The 14,088-nt window shown below is 44.0% G+C and overlaps 1 protein-coding gene across 1 annotated transcript; it reads right to left on the minus strand.

Moving 5' to 3' along the window:
• Nucleotides 1–457: 457 nt before the first annotated feature.
• On the minus strand, nucleotides 458–13,767 carry sigirr (single immunoglobulin and toll-interleukin 1 receptor (TIR) domain; the record flags this gene model as incomplete). Its single annotated transcript, XM_080736236.1, has 9 exons — nucleotides 458–841; nucleotides 1,342–1,528; nucleotides 2,853–3,003; nucleotides 5,333–5,435; nucleotides 6,761–6,904; nucleotides 8,538–8,678; nucleotides 11,189–11,316; nucleotides 11,716–11,923; nucleotides 13,374–13,767. 9 exons carry the CDS (start codon nucleotides 13,765–13,767, stop codon nucleotides 636–638), a joined length of 1,662 nt encoding a protein of 553 aa, XP_080592362.1. The 3' UTR covers nucleotides 458–635.
• Nucleotides 13,768–14,088: the final 321 nt, after the last annotated feature.

A 14,088-nucleotide genomic window follows, 5' to 3' on the forward strand; every position in this document is an offset into this window, starting at 1 on the left:
CCCGACTACCTGTTGTATAATATCCTAACACAGCTGCATCAATGTGCTTCATAGCCAATCACAATGCTTGTTACATTCCAAAATGACTTCGGCAGAAAGTGCTTTAAGTGAACTATTTTGACTTCATGATTCTGTAACAAGCGTTCCTATAGGCTGAGGACGTTGGCAACGAGGCAGGATCAATCAGCAGGGTTAGGAGAGTAGAGTTAGGCAGATATAAATAAAGATATAAATAAAGGCAGATTAACATGATTTAGGAACGAAAGTTATAAACAGTAACTCATCTAGGTGACAGAGAGTGTCTCTCCTGAAAACGTTACAAACAGCCGTTGAGTTTGGCATTAATTCAATGAGGCTAACAATGTGACGGGAGTAGATTGTCAATTTCCAAAAATAATAATAAAAAAGAAATCGATCTAAATTCTCTTATTATTTTTTTAAGTCCATTGTCCAACATAACAATGCCAGGTTAAAAGTGGATGAAAGAATGTTATGATTTTGTGCAACAAGTTTAACATTTTGTACTCCAAACAGACACGATTATGACAAAAGTGTAGATTGTCTATTTTCACAAAAAAACAATCAAAATTCTCCCTTTCTTAACAACATAGCGGTAATCCCAGAGCGCCGGCAGGTCACATGTCCTCCTCACTGACCAGGCAGTAGAAGTCGGTGCGCGCTGCGTAGCTGCGAGAGCCCAGGTCCGAGACGTCGATGTCGGCGGGGGGGCGGGGGTCCTCGGAGGACGCAGGGACGCGGGGGTCCTCGGGGACGGGTAGCGCTAGCGGGGGAAGGGCAGGAGCTCTGGAGGTCAGAGCCTTGTAGACGGGGAGACAAAGACCTGAAGGACAACATGAAGGGTCTAGTTCAGTGGTTCAACCTGTGGGTCAGGACCCCCAGGAGCTCTGGAGGTCAGAGCCTTGTAGACGGGGAGACGCAGACCTGAAGGACAACATGAAGGGTCTAGTTCAGTGGTTCAACCTGTGGGTCAGGACCCCCAGGGGAGACCCCCAAAACACTTTGGGGGGGTCCCCAGATGATTAACTTAATGTGCAACATTGTGTTCCCACTCAACAGTAAACAAACCAACATAAAGTTTAAGTGTATATCACTGTAATTGATAAAAGGTACTCATAATATATGGTCTTGATAGTCTTTTTTTTCACTCTATAAAAAAAATGTTGCCAAAAAATAGCAGATCTTCAAGCTCACAACGCCTCGCAGCACGAGGCGTTGTGAGCTTGTAGATCTGCAGGGCAAAGCTACAATGGGAAAGAGGTGCATATTTATTTACCCAGGTCCCCAGAAGGGTGGGGTTCTATCTAACAGACAGTATTTTACCCAGGTCTCCAGAGGGGTGGGGGTCCGGCCGACAGTCCAGGTAGTCTGGGTTGAGGGTGAGGATGGGGTCCTTGTCGTCGTGGAGGAGGGTCTGGGGGTCCCCGGCCCCCCCTGCAGGCAGGCGGTGGAACAGCACCCTGCGGGGCGTGGATAAGGCCAGCTCCTTCCAGAAGACCGAGGCGGGAGTCTGAGGAGGACCAATCACATTCATGGATTATTTATCACATTCATGGATTATCTATCTGTATTTATGACAGCAGTGGCTCAGGGGTAGAGAAACCGTCATTAGAAGTGAAGTTAGTGTTGAAGAGTCCTTGATCAAGACTCTGAACCCCTAACTGCTCCTGATGAGCAGGTTGGTGCCAAGCATGGTTTCCTCTGACATCGCTGTGTGAATGTGTGAAAATGAATGTGTCATGTGGGTTAATCATGTGATCAAAGATGGCCACGGAGTGAATATGGTCAATGGGTGAATGTAATGCACAATCTCTGTAAAGCACCTTGGATAAAGGCGCAATATAAAAGCACCATTTACCATTTATTACTATTTATTATTTATTCTGCTCCTTCCAGAAGGAGTCAGCAACACATTAAGCCTGAGAATGCTTTGTTGAGTAGTCTCGCGTAGCCAGACAACTATTCCACAATCTCTGAATGCTATATAGGGTGCGTTCGGAAATGCACACTCAACGCACTGGTGTGCCATGTTGTCGTTCGTTTATTCGGTGCACTTGGTGCGTTGCCGTTCGGAAATCCAGTGCGCGGCTCCCCGTTGTGCTGAGTGCACGCACTGACCGACCCTACTCAGAAGATGGGGTTTGGCAGTGTGGTGCGTCAGTGCAGTGTTTTTGGTTTTCATGGCCATGTCTGGAGTGCTTCTCAGCTGTGAACACTGGAGGAAATGACATCACAGCTGCCTCTTAACTGGTCGTTCATTAACAAGCCACACTGAACGCACTCTACAACGTCACGCCCACTGCCCTCACTACACTGAGCACACACCCGGTGCACATTTCCGAACGCACCCATAGAGTCTGGAACTACAGCCGTTCACAAAAATATATTATTTTGTTTTTATTTCAGCTAAGCTAATAATGCTTAGATGATATATTTTTTAACATAATAGGATAAATGTGTGCGACTGTAAAAGACGAAACGGAAGAGGAGAAGAGCCTTCACATTCGCTTCATGGCTTCTCATGCCACATACTGATGATCAGAACGTCCGACTCCCAGACTGTATAGGGACGGAGCTCGTTATTATGTATTAATAATGAACACCTTATCTGGCTTTTATCGAGCCCACTATTGAGTGTTTTTGTAACGGGCCCTCGTTTCTCAGCTCCATCCCAGGGTATGACGGAAGCATTTGCAAATTGTGAGAGGAAACAGTCTGGCCACACCTTGTGGAGTGATGACATTATAAAGTGTGCATACTGTAGATGTGGTCAGACGTCAGACGTCCAGGTGATTATACGTACCACAGAGTTGTGTCTCCAGATCATTACGTACCACTGAGTTGTGTCTCCAGGTCAGGAAGGTCAGGCGATGCTGCAGCTCTTTGAGGGTCAGTTTGACCTCTGACCCCATGTGTTTGACCTGACCCTCCAATAGGATGAAGATGGGCCTCTGGACCAGTTCCAACATGTGCAGAACACCCTGTCTGAAACACAACAACATAATGGACCAGTTCCAACATGTGGAGAACACCCTGTCTGAAACACAACATAATGGACCAGTTCCAACATGTGGAGAACACCCTGTCTGTAGACAACAACAAATACTGTACAGTGTATGTCACAGCAAAAAAAGAGACTATCTGTTCCCATTAGGATAGATTGAACATAACTTGTATACTTGTTTTGGAATGGGGATGTTTCAGAATGGAGAACTGTAATAGCGGGAAAATTAATGTTCCACAAGGATGAAGGATTTGAAGGATTGGATTGACAAAGGTTTATTCAAAAAGGCAAAAGGTTGGACAGAGTATCAGCATTACAGATCATCAGAGGAGCAGGCCTCCTGACCTCTCTCGTCAGCCCTCTCGGTCACTCCAACTCGCCAAATTGTCCACACTCATTGGGCAGGCTTCTCAATGCTCCTGGATTCGCCAGGATGATTGGCAATTACATCTACTATGTTAAATATTTCCTGGGGGAGGACCCCCAGATGAGAAGTCATTATTAAGGATGTCTTACTTTGCTTCAGTCATCAAATCTGTACACCTACATTTGGCATTTTAAGGCAGAAATTGTACCCATGCATGCTAGTAAAGCAAGCCTGATAAAAGTATCGAACATGCACAAAATTCAACAGAACACAGCGAAATATATATCTGTTAAGAGGTTTTGGGGGGAGGACCACCAGACCCCTGTTGGGGAGTTCCGCACACCCCCTAAAAATAAATCTCCTGGATTCTCCTGGACTGACAGTCCAATGTTGACAACCCTGCTCATTAGCGAGGTGTCCTAGCAAGTTGATTTGGCGAGTTGGATTTTTGGCGAAGTGACTGGTATTCCTCGGGCACAAGCCTCCCCTGCCTCATTATCATACAGTTCTTATATTCTCATTCTAACAGAGATGCTATTCTAAACATGATCTTATAAGGACATGTACTGAACATAAAGCAACGTAGAAACGGTTACAGAAATACAGATTTGCTAACAGACTAAGAAGTATAGCTTGGGGGAGACGGCTTAGCTGTTAGACCAGGGGTGCCCAACCTTTTTTGACCCAAGGTCTACTTTGAAAATGTGCCACCTAGCTGAGGGCTACCAGCCCAAAATGTACCGTAACACCCATTCAATATACATGTAAAAAACAGAAAATATTAATAGATATTATAACATTGTACTCACTGTACTGTACTGTAATCATACTGTATAGTAGGAATTGTAATTGAATGAAACGATTGCAACTTCTCACATTGGGCATACAGACAGCATGACCATTTATTGCACACTCTGCATATTATGCACTGACAACACAGTTTAGTTTTTTTTTTTCTTTCTTTTTTTATAGTTTTTTTTATAGTTTTTTTATAGTTTTTTTTTTGTCCTTTATTCCATGTCAGTCTCTCTACCTTAGTGGGAAACCTGGCACTGGGAAGAGGAGGCTAGCTTGTCAAAGTCAGGGTTGTATGAGCTGGTTGCAAGTTTTAGGCAGGCCACAAGGTGCTCATCTGTCATTGTGGCTCTGTACTTTGACTTGATGAACTTCATGTGAGAAAAAGCAGACTCACACAGGTAGGTTGATCCAAATTCAAATGGGTCTGAGCGGCTTTGGAGCGAGGAATTTCCTCCGCTCCATTCCTCCGCTCCGCTCCGCTCCGCTCCAAGCCGACCCTATTGGGGCCGCGCGCCGCATGTTTCCAACAAAACAGAGCCGTGCGCAGTAGCCTACTAGTGCAGTGAAGCCTTGTTGGCACCGCGGAGATGGAGAGGAGAACAGACAGAGAATTCCCTTTATCACGATTTCACTCATCCACACACGTAGGCTATGTTTATAATACATAGCCTACCTTGTGTCAGTTAAGTTATATATCACCAGCCAGTCAACGGATACGAATTCAAGTGAGACTGATTGAAAAACACACGCCACGACTCGCCTCCGTCTCTCGGTTGTGGTGATTAATCAATAACCAGCTGGATTTAATATTGCCCGTCTTATTAAAAAATACAATGCTAGATGTTAGATGTTAGCTGTTAGACTGACAGCTGTTGAGTTGAATTAACATGTGACCATCCATTCAATGAGATTGAATGGAAGGAGAACGAGTACTTATACACATATGTGTTACTCTATACATTTCTGCCACCACAGAACTGCCCCCATACTTATTCTGGGGGGAACACATTCTTTTTGGTGAAGACACTTGGAGCAATACTTTCCTATGCAAACTTCTAATAAAGTCATCAATCAATCAATCAATCAATCAATCAATCAATCAATCAATCAATCATTATTGTTATTATTATTATTATTATAATTACCTGAAGTTGCTGTGACACCAGTCCTGCTGCAGATATGCATGAGACAGAACCACAACCAGACGACGACACCGACTGATGTTCATCAGGAGCTCTGCAGAGGGATCTGATGCACACACGCACGCACGCACGCACGCACGCACACACGCACACACACAAACACACACGGATTAAAGAAAAATGTAATTATTTAATACATTTCCAGGTAAAGACACTTTTACCAGTTTTAATGGGTTCATCACAATTATTTGAGCGAGAGTTAATTAAAATGTCTTAACACATCGGATGCCCACGTGATCTCTGACGTCTTATTTGCTGGTGCCCATGGCAACGCGTCATTTTACCTACCGGCGAGAGTACTGGCGAGAAAAGTAATCCGAGTAAATGTAATCCGAGTATGTCCTGTTTATTTCGCGAAAATCTTCTCTTTCAGTCAGGACCGTTTTTTATCATTTCTAAGCCACAGTGTTTGTGTTACGGCATGTAGAAGAGGCTGCCGTTTTGAGAAAAAAAATGAAAAAAGGAAGAGAATCCGGAGAAAACAGCACTTTTGTGCAGCCGGTAAACAGGAAGTCAACGAGCCACACAGCACGTCCGGGTGACGTAATTGCGCGCAGCATGTTGGGAAATGGAGTTGTTTCATCACCGCGGTAGCCAAGTGCAGTAGCTACAGTACAGTATAGTTTACTGTACAACGCGTCAAACGCGTCGTTGGGCACTCGTAAAGATCAAAGAGATTGACGCGTAGACACCACGTGGGCACCCGATGTGTTAATGGTGACACAGCTATTAACAGCAGTGACAGACCAGTCACAGTCAAGTGTAAATGTTCAGTGGTTCTGTTGCTGAGCTGTTTTGTTGAGTTTGCTTTAACGTTTTTGCAGTATTTTGCAAGGCATTCATAGTGGCCTGCTTGTTGTACACAGGCCAGGTTTCTCACCAGACCATGAAGATGATCCTGATGGTGGCGAGCTAAACACAACCCACTTATAAATCTAATACAGGTGGCTGTGTCTCTGAACACTGAACCCCACATTGCCTCCAGTGAGTGGGTCGGTACAAGACACTGAACCCCACATTGCCTCCAGTGAGTGGGTCGGTACAAGACACTGAACCCCACATTGCCTCCAGTGAGTGGGTCGGTGTCAGCTTTGCCACCGTTGGTGTGTGAAGTGAGGACTGTTCACCGCTTCACCTCCCAATGTATGAATGAATGGACCGTTGTAAAGCGCTTTGAGCACTTAAACATGCAATTCATTACAGCACCTGCTCCTGGCATGATGTGGTTGTCATTCAGATGAACTCACCTGCTCCAGGCATGATGTCGTTGTCATTCAGATGAACTAACCTGCTACTATGTCGTTGTCATTCAGATGTGTTGTCATTCAGATGTGTTGTCATTCAGATGTGTTGTCATTCAGATGAACTCACCTGCTCCAGGCAGGATGTCGTTGTCATTCAAATGAACTTTGTGTCCCAGTTTGTTCTCCAGATGAGGTTTGAGGATGAAGTGAACGAACTTCCTGTCGTACTCGTTGTTCACGTAGGAGATGTAGGCATCGTACAGCTTTCCGTCTGAAACACACACACGCACGCACGCACGCACGCACGCACGCACGCACGCACGCACGCACGCACGCACGCACGCACACACACACACACACACACACACACACACACACACACACACACACACACACACACACACACACACACACACACGCACACACACAGATTACACACTACACTACACGTTACTAATGTTTTTCAGGCCAAGGACCTTAGCTGACATAGATCTAAGCAGTGACCCAGTGGTGACAGCTGTGTAAAACGTAAACAATCGAACCTGGTAAAACGAAATAACGGGCGGCAGTGTGCAAACATGATTGACATAACGTGAGATTGATTACTTTTTTTAGTTTTATTTGCTCCGATTTTTTTCCGAAAAAACACAGCAGTATGCAAGGACCTTAATTCTTATCTTTTGCTTATCTGAGTTTTTCTGAATACATTTGTTAGCTTTTTTTATTTATTTCTCCTCTCCCCCTGGCCCAGGTGGTCATAATCTATATAGTAATACCTACTATATCCCACCATTGAGTTCATATTCTATAGTGTAATCTCACCATTGAGTTCATATTCTATAGTGTAATCTCACCATTGAGTTCATATTCTATAGTGTAATCTCACCATTGAGTTCATATTCTATAGTGTAATCTCACCATTGAGCTCATATTCTATAGTGTAATCTCACCATTGAGTTCATAGTCTATATTTATACAGTAATCTCACTATTGAGTTCATATTCTAGTCCTATAGTGTAATCTCACCATTGAGCTCATATTCTATACAGTAATCTCACCATTAAACTCATAATCTATATTTACAGTTCAGTGGCTCAGTGGCCTTGTGGTTAGAGTGTCCGCCCTGAGACTGGGAGGTCGGGGGTTCAATTCCCCGGCCGGGTCATACCAAAGACTATAAAAATGGGACCCAATGCCTCCCTGCTTGGCACTCAGCATCAAGGGTTGGATTGGGGGGGTTGATCACCACCAATGGGGATCCTGTCTGTCTGTCTGTCTGTCTGTCTGACCAGCTCAGTGGCCTTGTGGTTAGAGTGTCCGCCCTGAGACTGGGAGGTTGGGGGTTCAATTCCCCGGCCGGGTCATACCAAAGACTATAAAAATGGGACCCGATGCCTCCCTGCTTGGCACTCAGCATCAAGGGTTGGATTGGGGGGGTTGATCACCACCAATGGGGGTCCAGGGACTACAGATGAAAATTAGCCCACGGCGGGCTAACTCTGGCTTATTTACATTGAAGTGAAAACTGACATGTCCATTAATGAGCACGGTCCCTGTCAAATAAACAGATCTTAACTCTTAATTTATACAGTAATCTCACCATTAAACTCATAATCTATATTTATACAGTAATCTCACCATTAAGCTCATATTCTATATTTATACAGTAATCTCACCATTAAGCTCATATTCTATATTTATACAGTAATCTCACCATTAAACTCATATTCTATATTTATACAGTAATCTCACCATTAAACTCATAATCTATATTTATACAGTAATCTCACCATTAAGCTCATAATCTATATTTATACAGTAATCTCACCATTAAACTCATAATCTATATTTATACAGTAATCTCACCATTAAGCTCATATTCTATATTTATACAGTAATCTCACCATTAAGCTCATAATCTCCATAGTGGTTCCGGTACCACAGCTTGAGGTCCAGGTGACATCTGGAGTAGAGGACAGCAGAGATGAGCAGACAGGAGGTCAGGACCAACGCAGCGATGACAGCCGCCGTGTGGCTCAGCTGGTCTGGAACACAGACATCAACCATGGATAGAACCTGCTGCTCTGATATTTACAACACATTCCACTCGTTGAGTGGACAGATAACTCTAGCTCTGATATTTACAACACATTCCACTCACTGGGTGGACAGATAACTCTAGCTCTGATATTTACAACACATTCCACTCACTGGGTGGACAGATAACTCTAGCTCTGATATTTACAACACATTCCACTCACTGGGTGGACAGATAACTCTAGCTCTGATATTTACAACACATTCCACTCGTTGAGTGGACAGATAACTCTAGCTCTGATATTTACAACACATTCCACTCGTTGAGTGGACAGATAACTCTAGCTCTGATATTTACAACACATTCCACTCACTGGGTGGACAGATAACTCTAGCTCTGATATTTACAACACATTCCACTCGTTGAGTGGACAGATAACTCTAGCTCTGATATTTACAACACATTCCACTCACTGGGTGGACAGATAACTCTAGCTCTGATATTTACAACACATTCCACTCGTTGAGTGGACAGATAACTCTAGCTCTGATATTTACAACACATTCCACTCACTGGGTGGACAGATAACTCTAGCTCTGATATTTACAACACATTCCACTCGTTGGGTGGACAGATAACTCCTAGCTCTGATATTTACAACACATTCCACTCGTTGGGTGGACAGATAACTCTAGCTCTGATATTTACAACACATTCCACTCGTTGGGTGGACAGATAACTCCTAGCTCTGATATTTACAACACATTCCAATCGTTGGGTGGACAGATAACTCTAGCTCTGATATTTACAACACATTCCACTCACTGGGTGGACAGATAACTCTAGCTCTGATATTTACAACACATTCCACTCGTTGGGTGGACAGATAACTCTAGCTCTGATATTTACAACACATTCCACTCGTTGGGTGGACAGATAACTCCTAGCTCTGATATTTACAACACATTCCAATCGTTGGGTGGACAGATAACTCTAGCTCTGTGAAGGGAGCAGATTTTTATAGGTCAATTGTACCGTGGACAGGGTTCCCACACATTTTTACCAATTCATTTCCAAAACTTTTCCAGAATATTTAACCCAATTTCCAAGACTATATAACAATAATTCAGCTCAATAACGAGTCCTATGAGCAATGCCCAAAGACAGGTAGTGTATGCCAGTGGTTCTCAACCTTTTCAGGCCGTGACCCCCGAAATAATCATATTTGAACTGGGAACCCCGGCACCCTGACGAGCACTAAGAGTTGAGGAATGTTGTATTGCGAGGCGTTGTGAGCATGTAGATCTGCTATTTTCACACTTTCTCCCTCTAATATTTGACAATTTGACCAATGTTTAATTTGTCATTTCAGAGGTATAAATTATTTCCAGGACCTTCCAGTACCCTTGATCAATTTCAAAACTTTTCCAGTATTTCCAATATTTTTCTAATTTCAAATTATTTCCAGGAATTTCATGACTGTGGGAACCCTGCGTGGAACAGTCTTCCAAGTGAGATTCATAACACCAGAGAAAAACTTAGATTTCATATACCGGACACTCAAAACATACAATTTTCTTACATACCAGATTGATAGTTCTACTTTATAAATCTGTTGTATCTAGGGGTGTAACGATACATTTTAATAGCAATTCGATACATATCACGATACATGGTTGACAATACGATACATGGACGATATTGGTTCATTCATGGCGATACGATACGATTCGATTCAGTAATTTAAAATCGATATAGTAACTATTTAGCAAAGAAATTAAATCTGTGTAAAAGGTGTGGCTAGTGCAGGTTTTTAAGGGAAACATGTATTATTATGGATAAAATAAGTAAACAGAGTGATTATCTGCCAAATACATGGACATTGTATTTTGACAAACCTGCACCTTGACATGAACCCAGAGATTACACACATTTATCGATAGACCGTGTAGCTATATGGAAAGGAAAAGTAATTAAACCCCTCCTTTTATTTTTTTCTTCTTAAAAATGATAAATACAATGCACAAGTAGGTAGTATCGATACAATCGATTCTTTGCACTGCCGATTCGATACGATACAAAATAAAACGATACGATTCGATTTTAGCTGTTTTCATTTCGATATACTTCGTTTTTTTTAAGTTAAAAACGATATTTCGATACAGTTACTATATCGTTAGTATAGTTACTATATAGGGAGGTACTGGACTTGTGAGGCCATGAGGGTCACATATATGTTGTGCACCCCCTTGTTCCCAGTTGGATCCCGGGCTCCCCCAGAGTTGGTGTCGAAGCAAGACTCTGAACCCCTAGTTGCTCCTGGTGAGCAGGTTGGTGCCTTGCATGGTTTCCTCTGACATCGGTGTATGAAAAGGTTATAGTCAGTATAGTTATAGTCAGTAGTTATAGTCAGTAGTTCTTACTGTTATTGTGCAGGTTATAGTCAGTAGTTCTAGTCAGTAGTTCTTACTGTTATTGTGCAGGTTATAGTCAGTAGTTGTAGTCAGTAGTTCTTACTGTTATCCTGCAGGTCATAGTGGATGCTGAGGTTCCTCAGCTTGCAGCTGTACAGGCCAAAGTCTGTCTGCTCTGTGAGGACCAGTGTCAGGGTGCTGGAGACCAGTAAGAGTCCTGGACTGGGAGAACTGGGAGAGTAGGAAAACCAGTAAGAGTATTGTATTGTCACATCGTTGCTAAAAAAGGGTGAATGCAATGCCACTTTGGATGAAAAACCCTATATAAATGCACCGTTTACCATTATATATTTGAAACTGAACCTGGCATTAGGCCTGTAGGCGAAAATGTTCAAAAGTAAAAAAAAAAAAAAAAAAAAACTAAACAAAAAAAGAAATAAAATTGAAGATGGGATATATAAATGGCATGGGCTATCCATTCCTGTCCATTCCTTGACTATTTCACAGTAGATGGGTTATTTTATCTAAGTTTGTGCAACTGTTTTGTACAATAAAATACAATGGTTTATTAATTAAGGAAGAACAAACATAAAGTTGAAACACAGCTACCAGGCTTGTCTCTAGCCCCACCTTGAGGAGGAGTTGAGACGCTGCAGCGTCTGGTTGTCCAGCGGGCGGCCATCTTTGAGCCAGGTCAAGGTGAGGTCACAGGGGGGTCCCTGGGGGTCCCAGGACAGCAGGGCCTCACAGTGCAGGGTGGGTGAGGACCCCAGGGGGCTCCACAGGGGACCCCCCGCCTCGGGGGTCCAGGAGACGGGAGGTTTGGAACACTGAGATTCTGGACAGATTAAAACCATTTAGACCCAATATAAGGCTATAGCTAAATCACTGTCACTTGTGAAAACATACCACTATGTCAATTTTGAACAATTTTTGAGGTTTTGAAGGAAGGTTGGGGAGTGCGCTTGCAATCAGTTTTATCCGTCTGTTTATCATTGTTTTGTTTATTCTCGGATTTTACTTTTGTTTTCTATATGTTTTGCTGTTCTTTTAACAATGTTTCTGTGTATTATGGAGTTTGCATGTTCTCCCCGTGTCCCCTAGGGTTGATACCCTCACAAAAACATGCAGTAATCCTGGTCTCTATACTGCCTCCCCCTGGCCAGCCTGGTTGGAATAACATGTTCCGTCCACGCACTACGCGCTACGCTAGCTTCCCCCTGTCAGGTGATAAGAAGCGGCCTGCTCACTCCTCATGCACTGAAGGAAGCATGAGCTCAGTTCAAAATATTTTGGTTATTGTTTCCAATCTAGACACTCGATGGCGGTCATTAGATAGACTCAGCTCACGTTGTGTATCGTTGAAGCATAAGTGATGCACACACAGGTGCAGTGATTGGTGAGCTCTCAGGCAGAGGGAGCAGACTGTTCTTACCAGAGGGAGCAGACTGTTCTTACCAGAGGCCAAACGGAGCAACAACAACCCATGACAGAATAACCCTGATAGAGGAAGATAGCAGCCATCAGGCAAGTCCCGGAAAAGACACGCTGTGATTGGCCAGAGGCACTTTGAGTGACGCTTCACCCCCCCAAACATTATTTACTATTTGGTCCCTATCGGGACGTACTGTAACTGGAACGGTGCTGAGTCGGCTCAAGCGGACTTCGCAACGCTCGACACAGCGACTTGCTCGCTCAGCGGCAGTGTCCCGCGTGGATCAAGTCCGCTTGTCACAGTTTGGTCAATAACTATCCTTGTTTTCTCAAAAGAAGTAATGGCGCTGTCAACACAGTGAGGGCAGCGCTTGCCAGAATGCTGCTACGATTCACTAGAGCAGTGTTTCTCAAATGGGGGTTTATAATGTACCCTTAGGGGTACGTGGTGGGGGTATATAATGTACCCTTAGGGGTACGTGGTGGGGGTATATAATGTACCCTTAGGGGTACGTGGTGGGGGTATGTAATGTACCCTTAGGGGTACGTGGGGGTACTGCAGGTTCTCATTGTGTGAACCTGCTCATCTGTAAATTGGCAAACCAAATTAGATCAATAACTTGACTGGTACAACTGTTATTGAATAGAAAGCAATGTTTATTTGCCATTATGCCGTTTCATTTTTGACATGTTGGCATTGGAACTGTTTTTTGATAAGCAAAACGCTGTATTCAGGGGAAGGGGTACTAGGCTTTAGAAATCACTATAAGGGGATACTGCAGCCAGAATGGTTTGAGAACCACTGCACTAGAGCAACCAATAGAGGTTCACTGGTTTATTCACATAACCCTAACCTTTAACGATGAGGCGTACGGTCCAGGCGGAGGTGTTGACCATACAGGTGTAGTTGCCCTGGTCCTGGAGGCGGAGCCTGGGGAACTCCAGGAAGGCCTTTCCTTCTTGAGGACGCACAACCTGGATGGGACCCCCAGAGGACCCAGGACCCCCAGAGGAGGACCCAGGACCCCCAGAGGACCCAGGACCCCCAGAGGAGGACCCAGGACCCCCAGAAGACCCAAGACCACCGGAGGAGGACCCAGGCCCCTGGGGGAGTGGACCACAGTCTCTCATCCAGGTCAGCTTTGCGGGCCCGGACCTGTGGACCAGGGAGGGGTCCACGGGACAGCTGAGGCGGTACGGGGACCCCTGCTCCGTCACCACCTGCTCCACCAGGATGCCTCCATCCATGCAGCTCTGAGCTGTTGAGAGAGGAGAGATGAATAGTGGAGCACAACATGGAACCACAATTCAATTCAATTCAATTCAATTCAATTCAATTCAATTCAAAGGAGCTTCATTGGCATATGAGAAAGAATACGTTTAAATTGTATATACAGTTGGAGGGGGCACAGCATTGTGTAAACAGATTTTGTCCTAACATAATGTTTAAGAGCAAATAGGAGCATTTCATTTTTCTCAACACAATTTAAATAGCATACAGGAAAACAAGCCTCAGAATTAAAATGAGTAAAGGTAGCAGCTTTCTTTATATGTGTTGTGCAGGAGGTC

This window comes from Nannobrachium achirus (assembly GCF_963921795.1).
Source record: "Nannobrachium achirus genome assembly, chromosome: 11".
NCBI lineage: Eukaryota > Metazoa > Chordata > Actinopteri > Myctophiformes > Myctophidae > Nannobrachium > Nannobrachium achirus.